Here is a 27,561-nt window from a genome sequence, read left to right on the forward strand (position 1 = left end):
TCCCGGGGAATCAAATGACAGTCCTCATGATTCTATGGCAAGTGCTTTCCCATTGTGAAAAAAGATAGGAACTCAGAAAGAGAGATAGGAATGTGGGGAGGGAAAACAGGTTCTGGAACAAACTGCAAAGTGATTAGATTCAACTAAGGAGGGTGTGTAAAGGCATAACAAAGCAGGGCTGAGGGCCTGGCTCTGGGAAATATCTGTGATTCTGGAACAGGAGGCTGGCACTCTTCCTTCTTGGACAGACTTTGCCACACGATCCCACTTTCTGGATTCACCACTGCCTTTATGTTTTTGTTATTTGGGATTTTGTTGGTTTGCATTTCTTTTCTTTCTATCTTTTGATTGGCTGGTGTCCACAAACTTCTGACTAAATGCTAAACACTTGATAAATCATGTTTGGAACTCGTTAGTTCCTTTGGAGTGATACCATATTGGGCTGAGGAGAAGCCCAGTTGCTAGGTTCAAGTCGTGAATGGTTACTCTTCTAAAACATTTGTCTAACATGAGCCTTGGGCTTTCTTATTCCTGTCTGGCCTGTGCGGTTGCTTTGTGACTCAGCCAAAGTCATCAGTAGTCATAGGGACTCCTGAGGTACCAAGCTCTTGGGAATCATGTACTCCTATAAATATTATGTTAAGATTTTACACACAGAATACCTAAATGTCAAATTATGTGATACTGGCCTTAAATAAATCTTGTTGAAGATAAATTAAAACTAAGCTATATGTTGAAGCTAGGTAATCCATTCCATGTTGTTCACACCCTTCAGAACGTGCACTTGTTTTACTTGTAGCAGGAGAGCAAGTGACTGCATCCGGCTCTGTTTGGGGGAATCAAGGAGACTTAAGCATCCTCAAAATGGGCTTGTCAGCTGAGTACAGGAACTTCCGGTTGGGACGTAAAGGATGTAAGCTTCTAATTTTTTACTTTAAATGCAAACACCTAGGGTGTTTAACCATGCAATAGAGTAAATAAGAGAAAGTAGAAAGTAGGGTCTATAAATAAGAGAAAGGCCTCGATGGTTGAAAAAAAAGCAGTTGATACTATAAAGGGCTCCAAACCAGAGGCCAGCAATGCCATAGGTAACCTCATTCCAAACATCTTTGTGGGGAAACTTCATGGAAATGGTACTTAGTCTGGTCAGTTTTCTCATCAAGATAATTGCTTTTATATTGGGCCTTAGTTGGATCTAACTGATTAGATTTCAGTTTAAACATCTGAGTTATCCCTGCTCTATGGGGAAAAATAGTAACATTAGCATTGCTGGGTGTAGCCTGGGTGCTGCAGGTTTATTATGTCCTTAAAGAGGTCATGTTTTAGAGACTTGCTTCCCAAGTGAAGCAGCACTGAAAGATGACTTTTGTTTTGTCTTCTGTTTGTTTTTTGTTGTTGTTGTTTTGCTTTTAAAGGGGTTGATTGGATCTTGAAGGTTTTTCCCTTAAGACTATGTTAATAGATATGGGTTATTGAGAAAGTGCATCTGTCATTATGAAGCAACTCTAATCTTCCAGTATTTAATCCTAAGACTGCTAGGGTCTCTGCAGAGTCCCAGTCAACCTGAAGACCCTCACTAGACATAGCCTTTTGAACCACCTACCCCCAGAGCTGGAAGAAACAAAGCCTTCCCTTCACAGATGGCCCAGCCCTGGCAATTCTAGTGGAACCACAGGAAATGCACTAAGACACTAGAAATCTGAGATGTAGAAAATACAGACAGTGTCAAAGCCTCTTCTGATGGTCGAAGATCATCATCCTAAGAAAAATAAAGTGAGAAGCAGAAAGGGAATAATTGTGACTTCATTGGACGAAAAAGAAGAGAAAGCATGCCATTGATTTTGCTTAAATATCAAGTTCAAAGGTCAACTCTGAAGTCACTGAACACTGTAAAATATGTGCCCTTGCAAAGCGTATTTCGTTTAAAAATGTTTTAGTATAATACAGTCTTATTTTAGAATTCTCAACTTTTAACCAAATGGGTTCTGAGTTAACTAATGATATTTAGTGCCTCTGATATTTTTATCTAGTTTCAGATACTGAGTGGAAGAGGAGAAGCAATTATTCTTGAATCATTTTCCACCATAATCTCTTTGCTTTTCAGCTTTCCTGTGACAGGGTGGCTACATTCCCTAGATAAACCACACCATATTGTGAGCTTGGCTTTTAGAGTGATGTCGTTGTCCCATGCTCTCCTCAAAGAAGATAGATGGCAATCTGGAGAAGAGGAATGCCGTCACATTCAGTGTGCACACACAATATGCACCAAGAGGCAGACTTTCTTGGACTTTGCTTTAAAATAACCTAATTATTATTTTGCTTTGCTGTGAGTCTAGAGACTAATGTAAGCCTCACATTCGAAGACAACAGAGGGACTATTTCCTCTTGTTGTGAACAGATCACAACAAGAACGGAACCAGAACACAAAACTTTTCTTCCATTACATGCCTTCTCTATTGCTTATTTTTATTTTTCTTGGAAGCCCCTAAGCTTATTATTAGTGGTTAATCTCTCCCATGGGACTCTTTTCTCATATATCAGGGCTGTGATACAGAGTGCAGATTCTGCCCTGATGTGTTACTAAGAAACTGAAGAATGGGTAAACATACTCAACATGTGGTAATTCATTTCCAATTAAAAGTTTATTAAACTCTGGCTTGATGACTTTCTGGCTATTTACATGTAAAAGAAGGAAGCGTGAGGAAGCCAGAACCACATGGTATGTTCACGACTGCAAAGTTTCTATCTTTCTGTCTAAAACTGTTTATGATCTTTGACAAGCTGTTCCACATTGGTAGGCTCCATACATAATCTGTCAAATTTACTATACTGTCCCGAAATCACACAAAAATATGTGGCTTTCATGTTCCCTTGTAAGTGTGCCTGTGTACATACTCTCTCCTAAGGGGATTTTGGACTGAGTTCATGGTTGATGATGGTGATCAACATTGTTACTCTGAGCTATGCCTGGGAACAGAAAATATTTATAAAAGCCTGGAAGAAGATATATGTGGTATAACTTGTGATTTCCATCTTCCAAGTTTTTTTTTTTTTCATTTTAGGCTAACTACTAGGGAAATAGTGATTGTGTTTAATAATTTTGTTTTGTATATGGATATCTTGCAAGAACAATGGTTCTTGGAAAAGTTTATGGATGCTTGATGATACTGAATTCAAGACAATTTTGTTGTCCACTCACAGCAAATAACGGCACTGTTAAATGCTGTGGGTTGTAAGCCAAAAGTACCTCCAGAGGTTTACTTGAGCCCATCTGCTTCATTATGGTCCAAACTTATGTATATGTGGCCAGTGGGATGGATGGGCTCTTGAGCATCCTTTCCATCCACGTCAGAAAACCATTTGGGGGAGAATCCAGACCTGGGCAGAAGCAAGAGCAACCTATTAAATAGCTATTCAGTTATAAGTTGAGGGAACCACTGTGGGAAATGAATGTTATCAAGGAGTTACATTTGTGCTCTGTCTCAACTGGCTCCATCCCTTGAGCATATTGTACAAGAACATTGATTTTAAGGGTATAGATAATTAGATGAGGCAAATCTCTCCTCTCCTCTCCTCTCCTCTCCTCTCCTCTCCTCTCCTCTCCTCTCCTCTCCTCTCCTCTCCTCTCCTCTCCTCTCCTCTCCTCTCCTTTCCTCTCCTCTCCTCTCCCGTCCCTCTCTATCTCCCTCTCCCTCCTTTTACCTCCCCGTCAATTCTTATAAATGATATCAACTAGAAGATAAAACAACTATTGTTGATGATAATAACAGAGTCTTTAACATCCAAAGAACAGGATTAGGACTTTTAATGCTTACAATGGTAGAGAAACAATATACATTCAGTAGAAACTACCTGTCCAGCACTGGGTTAGAACATTTTCCCAGGCTTGTGGTAGACAGCGTAGTTCTCTTTCATGACAGTTGGCAACAGCCTGGTGCCAGAGCAGTAGTCTGTCAGTCATGTGGTCATGAGGAGACACACTAGCACTCTGGCTCTCTAAAATTCACTTGCTACAGGATATTTTTAACTTTGGCTTTTTGAAGGCATAACCCTATCATCAGAACCGAAGCATGTGTATTCCACTGTGCAACCCACGTTGTGCATGATGGGAGCTGATAGGAGGCAGGCTTTCAGAATCCAGATAGCCCACTCAACCTGGGATGGGATAGGAGGGTTGTCACAGTCAAAGGCAGTCCCAAGTACATGAAGTCATGTAAAAAGTTGATTTATACCAAGTAGACATTTGCCTTGAGTACAGTTTAACAAACTTAATGAAACAATTAATTGTGTCCACACATTAATCTTTTGTGGAGCTGTGAAAACACATTGACACCTGGGCTTTGCTTAGATCCAGTGACTATGAGTCTCTAAGGACAGGTCCTTGACATTGGTAGTATTTAAAAAAATGCCCATAGGTTCCAAGCCAAAAAAGAAGGAAGGTTTCTGGGCATGATAGCACATACCTATAACCCCACATACTGCAAGTGAAAGACACAAGAAGATCAGGGACCCAAAGCCAGTATTAGTTACATAGCAAAGTTAGGATAGCCTGAATTACATGAAATCCATCTCAAAAAGAAAACAAAATCCAAACTGTTCTGGCTGGTTTTGTGTGTTAACACAAGCTAGAGTCATCAGAAAGGAAAAAGACTTAGTTGAGGAAATGTTTCCATGACATCCAATGGTAAAGCATTTTATCTATTTGTGATGAATGGGGGAGGGTCCAGCCCATGCTGGCTGGTGCTATCTCTAGGCTTATGGATTTGCGTTCTTTGAGAAAGCTGGATGAGCAGGTCATGCAAAGGAAGATGGTAAGCAGTACCACCCATGGCCTCTACATCAGATCCTGCATTAGGTTCCTGCCTTGCTTGATTGAGTTCTTGCCTTGACTTCCTTTGGTGATGAACAGCAATGTGGAAGTGTAAGTTGAATAAACCCTTTTCTCCATGACTTGCTTTTTGGTCATGATGTTTCATCACAGCAGTAGAAACCCTAAGCCACAAACTAACCAGATGTCTGAAGTGACACTATTGGCAATTCTGAGTTTCTTTAGTTCCTTAAAACAGGTATGATGGTTTCTTTGACCTTTGGATATTCTTTTATTTTATGGTATCATGAAAAGTCCTCACCAACTGGCATAAAATTTCCTTCTTAAAGAACCCCTACTTTGTGCTGACTTACCCTAGTGTTCATTCTCTTTATTGTGGGCATGTATTCATTTGCATGTCTGGATGACCAGCCCCATGACTATTGACTGTGTCTATGGAGTCTACTCTGTGCCTGGAAAAAAAGCACTTGCCCAAAAGAAAGACCTGCTAAATGAATGAAGGAATGACTCCATTCTGAAATACATAATGCTTATTTTCATTTAACAATTACACTATGGTAGTAGGCAAGGCAATATGGAGTCAGTATCAAACATTTTGTTGAAAATCTCCGTTTGCTACTGATAACAATAGAATCATCGTGTCATAGCAAGATTGTTTTACTCTGTAAGAAAACTCCTTCCTTCCAGAATGGCCATCCTATCTGTTCTGCATGACCACATGCACTCTACAGGAGCCCTGAGTTTTCACAAGTTTTTGAGAACTCATTCTAATTTGTATTTCATATCATCTTGTGTTTTCTAGTTCTTTTATTTCTTGAATGCTAACAGACTTAATCATCTCCCTATGTATGTTCAAAGATTCCTCCTCCCAGTCTTTGCTTGTTTGTTTCTTTGTTTGTTTTGAAACAGCGTATTATAAAGCTGTTTAGGCTGATCTTGAACTCACCTATGTAGTTGAAGATGACCTTCAACTCTGATTCTCCTACTTCTGAATACCTTCTGAATACAAGGATTCTGGATTTAAACGGTGCTCTGGATTGAATTTAAGGCTCTGTGTTTGCTAGACAAAGACTCAACCAGTTGTGTCACATAACCACGTTCAAAGAATGATCTCTTTTACAAATTATAGGCATAATTTGAAGAATTTTGAACAACTACTTAAGTCTCACCATTTGTTGAAACTCTGAAGCAAATGTTAGACTCTGTGGCATTTGGTCTCTAGGAATTTTTTTTTAAGAGAGATCAGAATTCTTTATCTGAACACAAAACTGAGCTGGAGGGAACTACAGAATGTTTCAAAGTGATTAATCTGCATAAAGAGCTAATTACCTGCATTTTAAATGCCTTTACTGAAGATATGGAAATGCATAAAATATTCCACGTCACAGAAACACGTCGACATTATTTAACTGAAATCTTTGTAAAAAAAAAAAAAGTAGCCATTTGTAAATTCTTCCTCCTGTCCTCCCTACATCCTCTAGCTTCCAGTTTCTTTCCCTTTATCTTGCTTTTTTTTTTTTAAGCTGGTACCTGTAGCACTGAGATTCCTAAATAGGCTTGGCTGAGAAAATTCTTCTCACTGTTAATGGAGGCCAGCAACTCTCCAACTATTAGCAAATTTCATCAGAAAGGAAAAGCATTGTAATTTGTTTATTGTCTTGGGCTTATTTTCTGGAGCGTCACACCATCCCTCTGAATCAATTACAACATTTCATTTTGTTTGATCCACTTCTATCTCAAAGTCCTGTCTGAAACCCACTGGAACTGAGAAAGCTTTAAACCACCACACAAGTCTATAGATTGGTTTTGACAGGACTGTGATGCAGAGTCCTGCCTGGGCCCACAGTGATGCTAGCTGACAACCCCTCACTGCTCCTGGGAGGAGGGAACATGTGGAAGGAATTGCTCTTTTCCTTTTCACAGTTTGTCATTTCCTCTGCAGGGCAGCCTCTGACCCCTCTTGAAATCCTGACACCCATACGGGAAGTGTTCCCCACTGATGTAAAGGAAGTGGAGAAGCAGTTAATGCCAAGAAAGGAGGGATGAGGTGTGTCAAAATGATGTGAGGGACAGAGAGATGGGCTTAAAATGTTTCCAGCAGGTTAGACTCTGCTGTATTCTTTCCTGTGGAGAGCAGTACCCACTGTTCTGTTGCTGTTTCAAGGAGTCAAAACATTGTAGGGAAGCTAACTTAGAAACTGATCCCTCCCCCACCAGTACCTCTCTCTCTTTCTATGTGTGTGAGAGTGTGTGTGCTCCTGTGTGTGTGTGTGTGTGTGTGTGTGTATCAGTAATTTTAAAAATAGAGGTGACAATAAAAACATGTATCACAAACAAACTATTAAAAATAAGGTTGAAGGAAATATGCAAATTGATGTGCTAACCTATTTCAGGACACGAGTGTGTGGTGTGTGCTTGCAATTACAGTTTGTGGGTTAGAGCCATGCTATACCAGAGCTTGAGATTTCAGACCCATGCATATGCTAGGTGTTTTGTGTGGGCTGATGAATCCTCCATGTTTATCCAGTAAAGTAATACCTGGGCTAAGGGCTATGTGGTTAACCACAGTGCTTTGTCATTCTTTTCTTATGCATGGTTGTAAGACCATTCCAAAACACATGAGATTATCAGTATGTTAGAAATAGGTTAGTAATTCCATTTCAAAAGCACAGCTGTGTCATTCAACAGGGTTATGTTCTATAAGATAAATTGGGAGGCAATTCTGTCATTGTCAAAATGGCAGAGCATATTTGCAGGAGTCAAGATGGTGGAGCCTCCAATGTACCTGGGTAGTGGGGGAGAGCTAGGGTCACTTACTATGCCTGCTGCCTACTGAAGGTGTCTTATGTGGCACGTTTTTAAACATGTGGAAACATTTTCCAGGATGTGTATTTTTCTAAGAGCACTCTTTAAAGAAGGGACAATATGTCTAACTCTGCTCTCTGATTCTGTTTTATGGGTATGTGTGTAATATATATGTTCCTTACTCTTTTCAGATGGACTGCTCACTGAGCAAGCATATTATGTATGTATGTATGTATGTATGTATGTATGTATGTATTACATATATAAATATATACTCAATAATCACTCATAAATACATACTCTCCTGAAAATAATATTATTTGTCATTGGTCAGTTTCTCTCATTTAATCTGTACCTCAGAATTAGACAAATGTCTAAAATAGTAAACACACAAGTGGGTATTGAAAAGGAATCATACATCTGTGGTTCTTGGCTAAATATAAGCCACAGTGATTGACCTATCAGGGTATGAAAATGAGAGCACTCTGAAATAGCCTTGGGAGCCATGGCTTAGGCAGAGTTACTATGGCGCTTTGACGGGACCCACTTATCTCTGTCCTCACTATTTAATCTGAGACTCTCAGGAGTACTGATAGCTGAACACAGACAAAAGTTGAAAAATAGAAATGTAGGGATAAAATATACTTTCTGCCTACTTTTACTAACATATGAGTCATGATGAACAAAACCAGGACTGGCTGAGGAGGATTTGCCTTTGAGTCAAGACAGAGTAGCTGTCGGTCTAATGTGAATCCCAGTTGCTACAGCTTGGGTCACAGGCTTTTATTGCAGGCTCGTGCTGCAAGCCCCAGAAGGTGGCATCTCCTTTGGCCTGGCCCATTTTTTCCCCAAAAAGATAAGTGAGACCATGAGAAGTCATATGAGTAAGAGGATAATTATTTTATTTATTTATTTACTTAAATCTGTCTTGTGTTTCTGTGTATGAATGTTGACTTGTGGAGCTCAAAGAACAAGCTCAGGTATTGTCCTTGCCTTCTGACTCATTTCAGAGAGGGAAATGATTTGCTTCCTGCTTTGAATGACAGGCCAGCTGGCCTCCCAGCTTCGGTTATTCACCTGTTGCCACCTCCCATTCATCATAGGATTTCAAATTTCCCATTTTATCAGTTTCTCCTTTTATGGATCCTATTTCAAATCAAATATGATTTGATAATCCTTAGATCTTGAGAACTTTCTATCTTTTAAGTGCAAGGAGATGTTTAGGGTGTTATATACATGGAGTGATGCTTAGCTCACTCCCTAAAAATATCAGATTGTCCCAATGTCATTAGTTCAAAATCATCTTTCTCCCATCAAATTGTATCTATACCTGCTTGAAAAATTAGCAGTTGGGAAGAGTTCTGCACACTTACTTCTACTTTATCAACTGACTTCATGATCTGTCTCTCATTCTGCTAACTCTTCAGTCTTGACTGACACAGCTGAGTCGTACAGCTGGATACTGGGGACAGTGATTTCTCTCATTCATTTTTCTTTGCTGGATGATGTCAACCATTACTTTTTTTGTTAGTTCAGTATGCTGTGTTTAAATAAATGAATTAACATTTTGCTATTTTGAATCCAAAATTCTGTAGATGTTTCTGTGAAGTTCATAGCTAAGTACTTTATTTTCGGTTTAATAACTGTAAATGGTCTTTTGTTTTAATTTTGGTTTTAACAAGTGTATTGCTAGGATACAGAAATGTGACTCTATTTGTGTTATTTTTGCATAAAATGTTATGGATATTGATTGAAAACTTTTTCCCTTTATGCTTTTATGTAAATACCATTGTACATAAATGCAGGTGCCCTCAAGAACCAGAAAAAGGTGTCTGTTCCCCTGAATCTAGAGTGAATCCAGGTGAATGGGTGGCTGGTTGTACGTTGCACAGTATAGGTGCTGGGAATTATACTCAAGTCCTCTGCAAGAGAATCAAGATGCCTTACCTACTAAGACATCTCTCCAGCCCCATTACTTGGAATTTTGTGCTCAGTATCATATAATGTTTTATTCTAATAAAGTAGTTTTCATTTTTTCTAGCACAAACTATATGCCTATAGCCTCATGTCACTGTAAAGTGCTCATAACTGCCAGAAGTCACCATACTTCCTTAACAGTAGCAGTGAAAAAATATGTCTTTGTGTACATGTACCTATATAGCCTTCTTTATTCAAAGGATAAGTAGGCTGAGAAAGAAATTAGGAAAATGAAACCCTCCACAATAGCCACAAGCAATATAAAGTATCTTGGTGTGACTCTAACCAAACAAGTGAAAGATCTATAGGAGCTCGTTCCTGTGGCAGAGCCTAGGCTTCAGTCCTGAGGCCTCTGGCAGTAGCCCTCAGACCTCTCCGCTTCGGGATCCAGATCAGCCTGAGCAGCAACACCACATCTCCAGGTCCTGAAAGAGGCAAGCGGGGCTTCCGGGCAGCCAGCGGGAGAAGTCGGTGTGCTCCAGGAAGTGAGGGAGACCTGGCGTGCACCCAGAGGCAGTCTGGGAGCTCACAGCACAGCTTGTTCCTGTGGCACAGAGCTTAGGCTTCGGTCCTGAGGCCTCTGGCGGAAGCCCTCTGAACTCTCTGTTTCAGGATCCAGATCAGCCTGGGCGGCAACACCACATCTCCAGGTCCTGAAGGAGGCAGGAGGGGCTTCTGGGCGGCCAGCGGGGAGAAGTCAGTGTGCTCCGGTGAATCCAGTGGGCCCCAGCGGGAGCCTTCAGGTGCCTGCTTTGGGATCTGAACAGCCTGGGCCACAGCGCTCGGTCTCCAGGCAGTGCAGGAGGTAAGCTGTGCACCAGAGGCCACCTGGGAAGGGGCAGCTTGCACTGGTGAGTCCAGCATTGACAAGACCAACTATCACCAGTGAGAACTAGATGGCAAAAGGCAAACGCAGGAACGTCACTAACAGAAATCAAGGCAATATGGCAACATCTGAACCCAATTCTCCTTTACCAGCATGTCCTGGATACCCCATCACACCAGTAAAACAAGATTTGGATTTAAATCTTGGTCATGATGCTGGTACAGGAACACATGAAGGACATACTTAAAGAAATTCAGGAGAAAATGGATCAAAAGTTAGAAGCCCTTGCAAGGGAAACACAAAAATCATTGAAAGAAATCCAGGAGAATACAAAAGCCAATAATGAGGAAACACAAAAAACACTTAAAGAAATACAGGAGAACTTTGGTCAACAGGCTGAGGTCATGAAAGACGAAACACAAAAATCTCTTAAAGAATTACAGGAAAGCACAAACAAGCAAGTGAAGGAGCTAAGCAAAACCATCCAGGATCTAAAATCAGAAGTAGAAACAACTAAGAAAACTCAAAGGGAGACAACTTTGGAGATAGAAAGCCTTGGGAAGAAATCAGGGGACATAGATGCAAATATCAACAACAGAATACAAGAGATAGAAGAAAGAATCTCAGATGCTGAAGATACCATAGAAACCATGGACTCAACAGTTAAAGAGAATGCAAAAAAGAAAGATCTATAGGACAGGAACTACAAGACTTTGAAGAAAGAAATCCAAGAAGAACTCAGAAGATGAAAAAATCTTCCATGCTCTTGGATTGGCAAGATTAATGTAGTAAAAATGGTTATCTTGTTGAAAGCAATCTACAGATTCAATGCAATCCCCATCAAAATCCCAACTCAGTTCTTCACAGAGTTAGAAAAAGCAATTCTTAAATTCATCTGGAATAACAAAAAAACCCAGGATAGCTAAAACTATCCTCAACAGTAAAAGAACTTCTGCAGGAATCAGTATCCTCAACCTCAAGCAGTACTACAGAACAATTGTGTTAAAAACTGCATGGTATTGGTACAGTGACAGGCAAGCAGATCAATGGAATAGAATTGAAGACCCAGAAATGAACCTACACACCTATGGTCACTTGATCTTTGACAAAGTAGAGGAAAACATCCAGTGGAAAAAAGATAGCCTTTCAACAAATGGTGCTGGTTCAACTGGAGGTCAGCATGCATAAGAATGCAAATTGATTCTTATCTCCTTGTACTAAGCTCAAGTCCAAGTGGATCAAGGACCTCCACATAAAACCAGACACACTGAAACTAATAGAAAAGAAACTGGGGAAGACCCTTGAAGACATGGGCACAGGGGAAAAGTTCCTGAACAGAACACCAATAGCTTATGCTCTAAGATCAAGAATTGACAAATGGGATCTCATAAAATTACAAAATTTCTGTAAGGCAAAGGACACTGTCAAAAGGACAAAACAGCAACCAACAAATTGGGAAAAGATCTTCACCATCCCTACATCCGATAGAGGGCTAATATCACATATATACAAAGAACTCAAGATGTTAGACTCCAGAGAACCAAATAACCCTATTAAAAATGGAGTACAGAGCTAAACAAATAATTTTCACCGGAAGAATTTAGAATGGCTGAGAAGCACCTTAAGAAATGTTTAGTGTCATTAGTGATTAGGGAAATGAAAATCAAAACAACCCTGAGATTTCACCTCACACCAGTCAGAATGGTAAGATTAAAATCTCAGGAGACAGCAGGTATTGGCAAGGATGTGGAGAAATTCCCACTGCTGGTGGGAATTCAAGTTGGTATAACCACTCTGGAAATCAGTCTGGCATTTCCTCAGAAATCTGGGCATGACACTTCCAGAGGACCCTGCTATACCACTCTTGGACATCTACCCAGAGGATTCCCTGGCATGCAATGAGGACACATGCTCCACTATGTTTGTAGCAGCCTCATTTGTAATAGCCAGAAGCTGGAAAGAACCCAGATGTCCCTCAGTGGAGGAATGGATACAGAAAATGTGGTATATTTACACAATGGAATACTGCTCAACAATTAAAAACAATGAATTTATAAAATTCTTTGGCAAATGGTTTGAACTGGAAAATATCATCCTAAGTGAGATAACCCAATCACAAAAGAACACACATGGAATGCAGTCACTGATAAGTGGATATTAGCCCAGGAGCTCTGAATACCCAAGACACAATTCACATATCAAATGATTCCCAAGAAGGAAGGGAAGGTCCCTGGTCCTGGAAAGGCTTGATCCAGCATTGTAGGGGAGTACCAGGACAGAGAAGAAGGAAGGGGTTGATTGGAGAATGGGTGGAGGGAAGAGGGCTTATGGGACTTATGGGGAGGGGGGAACCAGGAAAGAGAAAATCATTTGGAATTTAAACAAAGAATATAGGAAAAAAATCTCTTTAAACTGAATGTTATTTAGAATCAAGCTTAGCTGTTAGCTGCTCATATTTCTCTTCTTACATTTCTGTTTTTGACAGGTTCACTGTCACTGTGGAACATGCTCTGTATGGTTTCAGTTCTTCTAAATGTGATAAGGCTAGCTTCATGGTCCAAGGTGGACTTGTGAATTATCCATGGGCACTTGGTAGGGACTGATATACATATGTGTGTATGTGCATGGTTTCTGTTTATTGGCTATGTTTGTCATATCAACTATATCTCTCTTATAGATATTTTGTAATTCTATCATCTGAGGGAGGAGAGTGTTAAATTCCTTAACTATAGTTGATAGTTCATTCTCTCTTCAGCCCAATTTTTGCATAGTGATCATAGAAAGTCAACCATTTGTCCATAAATTCTTGAGACTGTAACATCTTATTGTTACACTGATAGTTGGGTTATTATATAATATTCTTCACATGTAATGGTCTTTTTCCACTCTGAATTCTTTTTTATCTCATATTAATATAGTCCATCGTTACTTTTTAATATTAGCGATTAAATGATTTTTTTCAATTTTTTACTTTGATTTATTCCATTGAATAATAACTGTTATATACTAATAACTATTATATAATCAGGGCATTTTTCAAAAGCTCATTTTGCCAATATCTATCTTTTAATTGAAGCAGTCAGAGCCTACATTTACAATAATTATTAGTATGATAGAGAACAAGTCGGGCAATTTTAAATTTTGGTTTCTTGCTTCTTCAGATGTTGTTTTCTTCCACTGGCTTCTCTGTTTGTAGACTATTGAACACTAGCTAGAATTCCTTCCTAGTTTGCTTATAGTTTTGAGGTATGTCTCTTTGTTAGGTCTTCCTGTTGGTTGCACTGGGGGTAGAGTTTCACTCAGATACTGTGTAACAGTACATCTGTCAACAGTAGGCTGCTTATTGGGCAGTAGTCTCACGAGACTGTATCCACTAACGTCTTCTACCTCAGCTTAGTTCCTGCATATTCCATGATGTTTATACACTATTCATACAAGCCATTGCCTGTCACCCCCATCCACATGATGGTGTGCACATGTGATCTCCATGTGATCTCACTTTTGTCTGTGTTTCATCATTTTGAATCAGTTGTATATGCCTTTCCTCCACTCTAGGCCTCATACTCTTCCTCTCTTGAAAATATCATTTTCTTGAATAACACGTGAATTATAAATTTTGTTTTGATCAACAAATACAATTTCTGAAGCTCATAAGATAAAGCTAGTGCATTGTACAAATGTTAACGCCTGAGTCTTTTCTGTCATTCTCTTTTTCCTTTCTAGGTACCTCATGGTTCCATCACCTCTCTTTTCTTTGTTGTAATCACTCTCTAAGGGTAGATGTTCTAGCGACATTTGTCCTTCAGTTTTTCTATACTACTCGATACACATTTCATTATATGTAGACCTTGCTGAATTGGGGTATCAGTCTAAGATATCATCTAGTCCTATCTCAGATTTTCTAGTATCAATGGTAACTTAGGTAGGTTAAAAAAAATCATTATTTCAAATAGCTTTGGCTTCTCTAAGTTCAGTGGAGGTGTTAATTGATGATAACTAGGAAAAGCTCACAAACAGTATGTTGAAACTTCTGGATTCTCTCATCTGTTAAATAGAGAATTTAATATTTTTAAAACTGAGGAGAAAAAAGAAACTGATTTTCATAAAAAGGTAGAATCTTCTTATATATGACAGAACTGGGAAATGTTTAAAGGCTGTTTTTAAAGAGAAAAGCAAATCATATCCATTTCTTACATTGTAATATTTTATCAGTCAAGGCATGCAAGCATAAATATTATATAGTCTTATGGATGAAAAAGGTTCAAATATTAGTAACGTGTTATTAGACATTCTCTGTTGGCCAGGAAGTTCATTCACAACTTGAGGTAAGTAAATAGCATATGCAAATGTCTTCACAAATGGAAATCCATTGTGTAGGCGTGTGTTCTTCTTAACTGAGTGACTGCAGATGTTTATGAGTGTCACTCAAGTATGCTTTAGTATGCCCATCTGCATGAGATGGATGTGGGCTTGCTGGTCTAGACAGGTTGTACTTAAGGATGACTTCATTGTATTCTTGATTCTGCTTACATTAAAAAATATCCTTAAATATTAAATTATTGAACTTTTTCACATTTCTAGGAAAACAAAATATTAGGTACATTCTATCATTCATTAAACATTTCGAGTGTTAGGGAGAATAATGTAGGCTAAACATTTAATACTTTTGTCAACTATAACATTTAAATTTAGTTTTATTTTGACATTTAGTGTGTGTGTGTGTGTGTGTGTGTGTGTGTGTATGTTGGAGGGTGTGCCCACCTAAGTGTCTGGAAATTAGGAGAGGCCAGAAGAGAGCATTGGATCACCTGGAGCTCAAGTTATAATTGACAGTGGATGCTGGGAACTGAACCTGTGTTCTCTGCAAGAGCAGCAATCCTAATCTTAATTCCTGAATCACCTGTCCAGCTCCAACTTTTAATCCTATTTTCCTCCTGAAAAACAAACAAACAAACAAAAAAACAGGGGAAGAAGAGCCTTGTTTGTTTCCTAACATCATGGCCCATGCTGACATACTGATAGCTGAAGCACCTTGGTGGTTCCCAATCTTATTGAATCGAATCATGCTAATCGCACAGAATGCTGTCAACGTTTATTTGTGTTTATATAAATCCTAATTTGTTTGCTGTGCAAAATTAGTTAGATGTTTGTCTGTAGCTTTGAGTCGGGTTAACTGGGACTGCTGTATTAGCCAGCACATGCCCAGAATTTGGAGTCAGTACTTTTGAAGCCAAGAAACACATTAGTACTAGGATTTGGGCCTGTGACTGCAGCCGTGGTCATTGCAGCACACTGCTAAGAATTTGTAGTTTGTTGCTTATTTTTGGCCTTTAAACTGTTCATTTGTCCTGTGAACTAGATTATGTGCTTCTGACTGTCAGTTAGCTGAATGCATTTCAAGTCAATTTACTAAAATAGTCACTGTTAAGCGGTATATTTGGACAGAGTTGACACCTTTGACATTTTCTAAAATGGCAAAAATGGCTGTATTTAAGGCTATGATTTATGAATGTTGTGTGCCTCCTGAACCTCCATCTCATTCTGGACTTTAGCTTGGCTACGGTAACACCTTCCACATGCTCCTGGAAGGGCAATTAATTAGTGCTGCATAGTCAGGTAGTTCATGACGCATGGACAGACAGACATTCATACAAATGCAAAGTTGTAGTATTGACAAGCAACTGTCTTGTCTCACAAGAGTAGAACTGGGGGACCACAGAGGAAGCAGAGAGAGCAAAGGAGGAGGAAGAGGAGGAGGAGGAGGAGGAAGAAGAGGAGGAGGAGGAGGAGGAGGAGGAGGAAGAGGAGGAGAAAGAGGAGGAGAAAGAGGAGGAGGAGGAGGAGGAAGAGGAGGAAGAGGAGAAGGAGGAGGAGGAGGAGGAGATCAATGGGTTATCTTCTCCTCTATGAAGCATTGCTGGGCATAAATAGGAGACTCAACTTGCTATGATTGAAAAAAAAAAGAGCGTTTCGAACCTTCAGTTGTCTTCTAGATTGCTGGCCTCTATTAAAAACTTCTTAAAATAATAGATAGGTTTAATTCCTCAAGCAAAAGAAAAATTATGTCATTGTAAGGACTTTCCTTATTTATTATATAGATGAGGCTTGACTGTGGCCAGAAAAGGAGGCAGATCTCATGTATTGCAAGTTTTAAATGTACCCAGCTAAGGTTTACTTAATTGGAACCTCCAGGCAATAAAGGAGCCCTTTTTAAAATTCTGTGATTCTTAATATGCTAAATAATGCAAAGCTTCCCTCTTGAAGCATGGGACACACATCTGGCAGCTTAACATTTAAATTACAGGGGGAAAACCGCCTCACTTCAGCCATAATTTTCTTTAAGAAAAGAATAGGAAATGGAATACAACTGAGTTTAATTTCTGCTTAGATTTCCATCTTGTCTAATCTCAGGCATTTTTTCTTGGTTCTTTGTACTTATATTTTTATATACACTTTCTGGATGTTTTATTAATCTTTAATTCAAGATGCTTCTCAGCATCACAGTGCTTGGGAAAACGTGGTGTGCTTTACTTAGCGAATTGTTTTGAAAATTCGGTCAGAATTCAAGCAATAAAAACAATAGGATAGAAAATAAAGGGGAAATGGAATTTCAGGGACCCATAAAAATGTTTCTGACAAGAAGCGAGTGTTTTTCAGTGGGCTTCCCTTTCAAGGTCTAATTTTTTTCTCCAGTATTAATGTTTCTTCTGTTTTGTCATTCTCGGGCTGTTTTTCATGCAAAAGTTATTATGAGAGGCATTCTTTCATTGTATTTCTCCAAAGGACAGTGTCAGATCCTTGATTAATTTTGCAAAGGTCATTTGGAAAAACCATTAAAAAACATGCCAAGTAAAAAAGATTAGCATACAGGGAGAAAATACACTTTCATAAACATATGCATTTATATACAGAGAGAGTACTATAATATTATACAATTTTGACAAGTGTTTTCCTTGTGTTCCTCATGTATTATTAAAAATATGGCTGTTCCATTTATTTTGTCTGGGAGATACCAGCTGACAGACTCCAAAGGCATCTGCGGGTTAGTGTGACTTGTAAACATTTTATCTTTTTCTCAATGTAAGAGGACACGATCATTAAATAGAATGTCTTTCCATAAAATAAAGGGGACTTTCAAAATAATTAACCTACATTTGTATTATTAACACATAAAATGGACCATAGGTAGCCCAGACAAGGACATGTATTCATTTCCATCTTTTAATTAAGATATTAAACAATTTTTCCATTTCTGGTTTTAATTATCATAGGATAGCTGGTACTATCCTGAATTCTCTAATATAATTCACCATCAAACTAGAGAGAAAAATTGAAGCTACTGCCAAGGGTTCTGGTATCAAAAAACATGACCATGACATGTGAGAGCAGAGATATTTGTATGTGAGTCCTCACAGGTGATCTGGGTCTCTCTACCCAGACAGGCATTCCAGCTGTCAAATGCTGACATGCTGACATGCTGTCACCGCAGAGGCATTCTCCTGAGTTGAAGAGACAGAGCTCATCTTTTGGAGCAGCTTCCAAAACCAACCGGAAACCTGCAGAGCAGAACTGGCAGTCAGGAAATGTCAATACAGAGTCCTTCCTGGTCTGGGTCCTAGAGTTGAACAGGACACAGTCAGACTAATGTGGGCATTGCTGAGGGACTGTGTCCTGTGCCCTGTAGATGGGAAGTGGGTCAGTAGCAATTCTAGAGTAGGAACATTGGGTAGTCAAGCCCAGTGGGGGAAATTATGCTAAGAACTCATTATGAATTTGATAGCAATTTCAAGTCAAGGTACCCAAAGTCTTCATGTGTGAATAAAGGGTCACATCCCGGAGAGCTTACTCCAAATTGTCCCTAGACCGCCTTACCATTACCTAGACTTCCTGTGGACCATTAGCAGACACAGGTATGTTACTCTTTGAGACTGGTTACAACCAGGACTAGGTAAGCTTGAGATTTTTTCCACAGACCACTATAATCAGATATAAATTGGAGACAAAATGTTTAAACATAGAAGCAAGTAAACAAACTGCTTACTACAAAAAATACTAAAACCTTTCAGAGGAAGATAAGAGAACCCAGCATCTTTTGCACTATCTATAATAGAAATCATAGTTAACAGACATGTAAAGAAATGGAAAAATATAAACTATACTTATAAGAAAGGGAACTGTGAATAAAAATAACTCTAGTATGACTCCTTTAATAATTTATTAGAGAAAATTATTTAAGAAGACAGTATATATTCACAAATTTAAAGAAAAAGCAAAGGGAAATTTGGGATATTTTTCCATAGACAGGAAGTCATCAAACAAAACAAAACAAAAGCCAAGTAATCAAACACAAAACTGAGATTCCAATGCTACAATAATAAAGTTTAAGAATTGATCAGAATGGCAAATGGAAGAGACTGTGGACTTGGACACAGAGCAATAGAAACCAAGCCATCTAAGATGTAGGGGAAAGTGGGGGTAACTGGACAGACTAACAGTGCTTCAGGCAACATCCCCAGCTTGCTGTCTGAGTGCTAGAGACTTAAGAGGAAAAGAACAGTAGAAAAGAAAATATATACTTCAAATTAGCCTTTGTCTTTTCTGTATATTTAAAGCCATCATCACTAATGCCGTCATGGGCTGGAATGTGCAAAGATTGGGAGGAGACCCCATTGTGTCTTGTGTCAGTGTGGTCACTGGAGCTGTCAGGCTTTGTCAAACTGACTCCTCTCCAGTAGGAACAATTGTAAGCTCTAAAACACATTGTCTTCCATATCCTTTAGGTTCCCGGGGCTTTGGCCTCTCTCAGCAATCCTTTTCTAGAGCCAGGCACCCACCAGCCCACAGCCAAATTTGGTCCCTATGTATATGATGCTACATGGTAAAAGAAAATACCAGAGTTGAACTGAGAAACACAGCAGAACACTGACCTTAAGAAGGGGAGTTCAAATAAAGAAACGATATCAACTCAGTCCAACCAGCGATACAGAGAATCGGAATAAATGAAGTAGAGAAGCAAGCTAAATTAAAAATAAATAAATTGTGTTTTATAACATTGGAGAACTTCTCAAGTATAAAATACACTGTCAAAAGGAGTTAGTAAGAAAATTCGACTGGTTGGTTGTTAGCATCTGACTCTGTATTTGTAAGGCAGGGCCCCTCCAGAGACAACTATCGCATGCTACTTTTGTTATATACTTCTTGTCATCCATAGTAGTGTCAGGGTTTGTTGACTGTTTATAGGATGAATCCCCAGGTAGGGCAGTCTCTGGGTGGCCTTTACTTCAGTCTCTGCCCCACACATTGTCTCCCTTATTGCTCCTGTGACTATTTTGTTCCCTTTCTTAGAGGAATGGACACACCCTCACTTAAGTCCTCCTTCTTGAGCTTGATGAATTGTAACTTGTTTATTTTGAGCTTTTGGGCTAACATCTACTTATTAGTGAGTGCATACCATGTGTGTTCTTTTGTGATTGGGTTGCCTCGCTCAGGATGACACTTTCTAGGTCCCCAATGGAGGAGTTGGATGATGGTCCAGAGGCACTAAAGGGGTTTACAGCCCCATGGGAAGAACAATGATTTTGGCCACTCAGATGCCCCAAGACTCCCAGGGACTGATCCATCAACCAAGGGGCACACATGGTTCCAGCTAAAAATCTGGCAGAGGAAGGCCTTGTTGGGCATCAGTGGGAGGAATGGTCCTTGGTCAGGGAAAGCTCAACAGAGGCCCAAACAAAGGGAAACTAAGGGGGGGGAGTGTGTTGGGTGGAGAGACATATACTTGGAGGCAGGGGGAAGGAGGAAGGGGAGGGGTTGGGAGTCTTAAGGGAGGGAGGATATCAGGAAAGGTTTTACCATTGGCAATGTAAATGAAGATGATATTCAATAAAAAAATAACAAAATTTAAAAAAACAATTCTAATGATACAGACTATACAGTACATGCTCAAGAGAGAATGATGAATAAAAGTTGCATACCTGTGGATTATTCAAGAAATAACAGGATAGTAGAATTAAAAATAAATCTGAAGAGGCAGTGCCAGCAGCCAGAAACCTAATACTTAAGATTTTAAAAGGTCTAATTCTTTTAAGAAGTGCATTTGAATAATAAAGTGTATACTTTATTGCAAATATGAAACAGCATTATAACCTACATGCAGCAAATGACAGATGTTGTACAAAATGACAGATATTGTACAAAAAAATTTGACAAGGATTCTATATGCAAAAGGATGAGGGCTCTATAAAGTTTCAGTAGTGGATGTTACTGTCTCTGGCCATAACACTAATTAGCAATTCAGGAATGGTCTATTTGTAGCAAAGATTTGGGAAGATGGATTTTATTTTATAGAGCTTGTGTGTATGTGTGTGTGTATGTGTGTGTTTGCATGTGTGTGTGTGTATGTGTGTGTGTATGTGTGCTACAGATGAATGGGTGCATGTTGGCATTATGTGGCTGCATTTGTATGTGTGTGTATCCAGGATGCATTGCCTATGGGAGCCCAGTGTTTATGTGGGGACACTTTCATAACAGTTCCCCCATCTTATTCTGTCAGGTGGAGTCTCTCAATTGAATCAAAATCTCTCTGGTGTAGCTAGTCTAGCTAGTTAGCTTGCTCCCAATAGTCCCTTGTCTCTGCTGCGATGACTGTAGCAAGCAAGGCCCTCTGCCGTTTATACAGTTCTGGGCATCTGCAATGCAGTATTCTCACTAGCATGGCAAGTGCCTTGTCCATCTCCTGGGGCCCAATATATACTTTGAAAAATCAACTTACGGATGGTTACTGTAGTTGCTACCTGTAGTTCCAATAGTTGAAGCCCTGGAACTTCATACTGTATGATCATGAACAAGAAGGCATCCTGAACTACACAGCGAGGCTGTTACAAATGACAAGAAGAGACCATCATCTATTAATATTTAACACACAATTTTTGTTTCAGCTGTTCTTACAAATAAACACCAATGAGATGATCTTGTCTTGATCTCTTGGGTAGAAACAAGTAAAAATAAATGAGAAATAAATAAATGAATGTTTACTGGAAGAGCGTAGTTCAATAAGTTACTTTTCCATGGTGCTATGATGCTATGCTACAAGAAAAATACAGTGAGTTTCAATTTCTTACTTAAAAGGAATTCAATCAGATATCATTGAGTGAGAAAGAATATAGGAAGAGTCATACAGTATTTTTATCTTTTATGTCTTTTATCTATACCTATGTGAATGCTTCGTGTGTGTGTGTGTGTGTGTGTGTGTGTGTGTGTGTGTGTGTGTAACTGGAGTATGAAATACAGGATGGCAAACATAACATGGCTTACATGAGCAGGTGGAATTAGGAATTCCTTGGCTATGATATAAACTTAGCTACAATATGACAGAGACCAAGGGGAAAAAATTAGCTTAAAGGAACTGATAAATTCGTGTCTTAGAAAGAAAACTAATTTCTTGTTGAATTAAAATAGAAGTCTATGTGAAAGTATATGCTGTGGTTGTATTTAAGCTAAGAGTATCTATTAACACTTATCTATCTTTGCTAGCTATTATCTATCATCTATCTATCTTGTATATCTTTTCTAAGCTTTGTATAAGCTCTTATATGTCAATTTTATAAGATTACATCAATGATAAAGTGAAAATCTCTATAATCTATTTTTGTCACCTTTTTTGTTTTTAATTCTAGGGAATATTTCTAGTAAAACTGACCCCTGCCCTAGGGGCTGTGATCTGTGTCTCTTCAAAGAAGCCCATGACTTACATGCTAAGGTAAGAGGAAGGCTAGTCCTAGAAAGACGATGAAAATAGTAATTACTGGCTATTAGCTCTGATTTCTTAAAATGTATTTCCAGGTTAATGGTAATTTGTTCTTCAAAGCAGGTTTTGAAGTGCAGGATATGCTAAAGCAGCTAATGTCTGACAAATTTAGAGAGCCAGTAAAGTTTTATTACATCCCATTCCGACTTCTTTATGCTATTGGGAAGTTTAGTTTAAATTAATCTGTCTGGGTGACTTTCCATCTTGAGAGGACAGTTAGAAAATGTGTCAATCATGCTGCGTTTCTAGAACAATAGACAATATTTAAACCAGTCTAGAACCAGTTTATATGGATATTTCAATTATGCTTAGGAAAAATCATGCAGATACATATTTTCTTCTCCCCAGCTTTGAGTAATCTTAACAAGGAACAATTGTCAGGGAGAAAAATATCTATGAACCTGCTAGGACATCTGCCTTTTAAAGCCTTCCTAGGGGTCCTAATGCCTATTGTCAACAACAAACTTTGCAACTAGGAGGAAAGATGGATGTGACTAAATCATTATAAAAAAGCAAAAAATATCCCTGTTTTATGAGTTTGTAGAGTCAATTAAGCAGTTTCCCTCTTTCCTTCTTTTTCCTCCCTTCCTTCCCCCCTTCCTTCTTTCCTTTCCTTTCCTTTCCTTTCCTTTCCTTTCCTTTCCTTTCCTTTCCTTTCCTTTCCTTTCCTCTCCCCCGTCCCTTGTTCCTTCTTTCTTTTTTTGGTAAGAATGAGGCTGAGGCCTTGATTTCAGCATGTGCACACAGTGGCATTCAGCTCTCTACTGTTCATTCTACGCCCAATCCTTTCTCACACGTTGTTTTGAGACAAGATCTCTCTAAGTTACCTATATAGGCTTCAAATGTTCAGTCCTCCTGCCTCAACCTTCCTCACAATGAACTGCCATTTGGACACACCAGACTCCTAAGTAGGCCAACATTTTCACATGATATTTGAAACCACAATTGATATTCATTGAGCACCTATGGAGGAATAAGGCTTATTTGGAAGAGATGCATTGATTCTTCAAATATCAAAAGTCAGAGAACCATTTGAATGTGTGGTTCTGAAAAGGCAGGGGTGCTGGCTACCCTACCCTACGCTAGGCAGAAAGAGAAGGCCAAAAGGTTTATTCGCTGGATGGAGTTTACCCCTGAACTATGAAACCTGAGATACTTTATCTCTCCTATAACAAACAGTCTTTGGTGTGGATTTCAAAAGGAGAAGAAGTGTTCCTTTTGTATGATTTTAAATTTAGGCTGACAATTTGAAGCTGATTATAAACACACACACACACACACACACACACACACATATATATATACATATATATATATATATATATATATATATATATATATATATTCATGCTTGTGTATACATATATGGAGGGTATTAGCAGCAACAACAGAAACAAGGGTGTGTCATGTTAATTTGCTTTGATTTCCACGTGCACCTGGCATTTGTTGTTGTCCATGACTTGCAATTCTGTGATCTTATTAACACAGGCCTCAGCCTCAAATCTTCCTCTCCTGCCTGCTGTCAAAAAACAAAACAAAACAAACCACTGCTGAGCTGAGCTGAGCATTGCTCTCACTGGCACTGTGGTTTCCCTAGTTCTCGTCTGATCTTCCCAGGCCAGTTCAAAAGCATCTCTAATCCGCAGGATTCAGTCTTCAGACAGTTTCCTCTTTCCTGGGCCTCCTCCTTTGATGAGAACAATCCCTTGTTCATCATCTGGCCAGATGGGCAGGTGAGCATCTTCCCTACAGATCATGCTCAAAGCCCCTGTAAGGTGTCCAGGATGTAGGACTGCTGATGACTGGGGCCTCACTGTGCCTACACAGTAAGGCTTCTCTACACAGCTATGTCCCTGGCCTCTGAAATGTCAGCTCTCTCTCCACTGGGATCCCCATGTCCTCGCCCCTGGCCTTGAACCCAGGGGTTTAGGGAAGGAATTATGGTGAAAAAGCAAAAACATCTGAACAAGAATCCAGGAACTCTAAACTTTGTTTTTTACTGGAGATGTAAATAGGCCTAGAGGTCATGAGCTCAGATGACCTTCCTCTATTCCACACAGCTCCCTAAATGCCTGCCAGAGATGCACCAGAAAGAGGGTTACACACCCACTTGATCACCTGGACCACACCATACTGTGCAGATTTGTCTATCCATTGATATTCTAATATATCCAAGGGCTGGAGAGATAACTCAAGAGTTAAAAGGGTGTATTCCTCTTGCAAAAGAAACTTCCATTCTAGAACCTGCATCAGGTGGTTTACAACTGTCTGTGACTCAAGCTCCAGAGAATACAACTCTGTCCTTCATGCACACCTGCATTCAGATGTGTACCTATTCATATTCAGACACACACATTCAGACAGAATTAAAAATAGAATGAAATTTAAAAAAATTTTGAGGGCTAGAGCCTCACTCCAAAGAATGACATGAATATAAAATTGTATTATAAATATATTATAATATTTTACATAATAAATATATGATATGATACTTTTAAATGTAAGTATATATTAGATATTGTGTGTGTTATATACAACATTTAAAATATATTTATTATTTTATGTAGACATGTCTATATTTCTGTTTATAAAGAAAATCATAATAGATTATAAGTATATGTAAGTCTGAGTTGATTTTCATTAAGTCGAGATTTGATCTGTATAAGACTATGAGTGTCTCTATTTCTACAACTAAGCCTTTGATCAACAGGCCATATCCACCCATATTCAGGAAGCATGGGGTGGCCGTGCATCTATGTCTTCTGTTGGTAGTCTGTTTAACTTCTCACTACAGCATAGATACTATGCATTTAGGTTTCCAAAACCTCTCAAGACACATTTTTGAATATGTGTATATATTTAGTGTATAGATTCAAATATTTACTTTTAAAGAAAATATAAAGGTTTAGGGGACTTTCTTGAATTTCAGAATTTGTCCATATTTTTCTTTATGACTTAACAACTGGAAGCTACATTCATTATTGCTAGCTGTAATGTGGGTTAAGTGACCTAATAACTGCTTCTTAGAGCATCTAGCATTGTCTTATTATTATGCTAGGTGACGTAAAAGACCCAATGAGATATGCTGAATCCCGCCTTTGTCAGGTTTAGTTGAGAAGCAGAATAGAAATTCATAGACTAACCAAATAGAAAGCAATACCTATGGTCTCTAGCCTAAACCACCTGCATTTTCATGTGTCAAGGTGGTCAGTGTATAAACCTAGTCAATACAATAGGTATTGACATCCATTTCAGTTTTTATTTTTATTTATTAAATGTATGTACATGAGTGTTTTCTGCATGTATGTCTTTGCACTATGTGCATGCCTGGTACCCTTAGGATCCCTTAGGACTAGGGTCACATACAGATGCTTGTCAGTAGCTAAGAAGCTGCTGGGAATCAAAGCCAGGTCTTCCAGAAGAGTGGCTAGTGCTCTTAGCCACTGAGTTATCTCTCCAGGTCTGGTTTCAGCTTTCTATCAAGGAAGATAGACTAAAACAAGAAACCCATAAAGAAGTGGAATTGACTTTAAATGGCTGCAGAGACATATGGGGTGATTCAAAGATCTCGTATTTTTCCCCAAGAATTTTGACACTCTTCACCTCCCGTAGCAATGAGGTAATTAAGAACACCAGTGTGAATAATCTGATCAGAATGATTTTTATTGTTTGAAGAGCTCTACAGGCTAAGAAAGATAAAAAGGACCACAATAAAAAGTATTTCAAATTCATGGCTGTCATAACTGGATTTTGTTCTTAAAGTAATCAAACCAATCAATTCCATATAAAAGAAATAAGCCATGTGGGGTTCACTGGGGATTTGATGACATATTGGCTCCACCTGGGTTTCTATGGCCTTCCTGGTTCCTGCAACCTGCTGGCTCAAAGCCGAACTTGGCAATTGCAAAATAAACTCTGAGCTATGCTGAAACCTGGATCAGCATAGATCAAGGAATTTCAAACAACTGGCCCCTAACAAGTGACAACAGAAAGCATGAGGAAGAGAAAAGGTCTTGAGGCAGCTGTTATAAATTCAACACCCAGTGTTTGACTCTTCTGGGCTCGTGTCCTTCAAACTACTTTTTCTAGCTAACCTTTGTACTAAAATCTTCTGGGAGATGCCCATACATTATATAGGTAAAACTTGGTGTTTCGGTGGAAGCAGAAGAGAGGGCCCTGCCGGGCTAACCACTTTCCCTCTCCCATTCTCCACTATAGCAGGGCTCCCAAATATCATGGGTTGGATGGCAGGTCTCTATGTACAGCATCATGTTACATGATTCTTTCAAATGCTAATAAATTAGATTCACAGACACTGTGCCAGTACTGAGCTTAAGGTTATGCTGATGGAAGTCCTAGGTTAGGGACTCAGGTTAATGGTGGCAAAGCTAGTATGCAATGGCCTGCTATAGCATGGAGCAGAAATGGACAGAGTCTTAAGATCTCATCAAACCCTTCTGTCCTGTTTTTGAAGCCTATCTACCTCCTTTGTCTCTGTAGCCCAGCTGTTTAAGTCTCCTTTCAAAGGTCTTTTGCTAAGAATTGATATAAGTTACATTTTGTCACTGGGAGCCCAAATCCTGATTGGGTGACATAGCATAATCATGGTTCCATTTAGTTGCAAGAACAGTTATAGACACCATTTAGTGTGCTTTAACACCATGAACACCCCATGCTCTTGCCCTTGTACAGAGAAGAGTTTATGAGAGAATGCCAAGTCGGAAGCAATGCAAGAGATATTACTAACTTATTTTGTAATTGGTGATTCCATGGGTCATCCAGGAGAAATGTAGGTGAACATTTTTTTCTGCTATCAATAAAACACTTCATTTTTTTCATTGATTAATTCTCCTAACAAGGGTGGTAGTTTGGATGCTCGCTCTGTGAAGGAAAGATCTACTGTGTGGAGACCTGGAGATCCTGAAGATTATTCAGGGAATATGTCTTACTTAGAGGAACTGGAAAAACATCGTTTTTCAGTTTGGTGAGTCACTGTGTTCTGCATTTAAATTTTTTAATTTAAATTTCTTGGCTCCAGCAAGTCTTTGCCACATTCTCTTTATATTTATTTAGTCCACAAAAAAATAATTGCATACTCATTGTGCACTATAGTACACCTACACTGTCCTGGAGATGTTCACAGTTCATGATAGATGTGGATGTGTACATTAGTATGTTATGGATGGTTTAAAAATTATTTTCACAAAGCACCACATAGAAAAGATAATGATCAAATTAACTAGAGAACAAAGACAAGGTCTCTGAGAAGGTTGGAGGCAAGTCTTAAAGAGGAACCTGTGATATGGAAATAGTAGTGGT

The 27,561-nt window shown here is 39.0% G+C and overlaps 1 protein-coding gene across 1 annotated transcript in view; it reads left to right on the forward strand.

The window, feature by feature from the left end:
• LOC127664524 (uncharacterized) overlaps positions 1–27,561 on the forward strand; it is a 288,099-nt gene that overhangs the window by 116,081 nt on the left and 144,457 nt on the right. The window contains 2 exon segments of the mRNA XM_052156600.1: positions 22,112–22,194; positions 27,102–27,226. Of these exon segments, the coding sequence (XP_052012560.1) occupies positions 22,112–22,194; positions 27,102–27,226 (208 nt within the window).

This window comes from Apodemus sylvaticus, chromosome 14 (assembly GCF_947179515.1).
Source record: "Apodemus sylvaticus chromosome 14, mApoSyl1.1, whole genome shotgun sequence".
NCBI classification, from domain to species: domain Eukaryota; kingdom Metazoa; phylum Chordata; class Mammalia; order Rodentia; family Muridae; genus Apodemus; species Apodemus sylvaticus.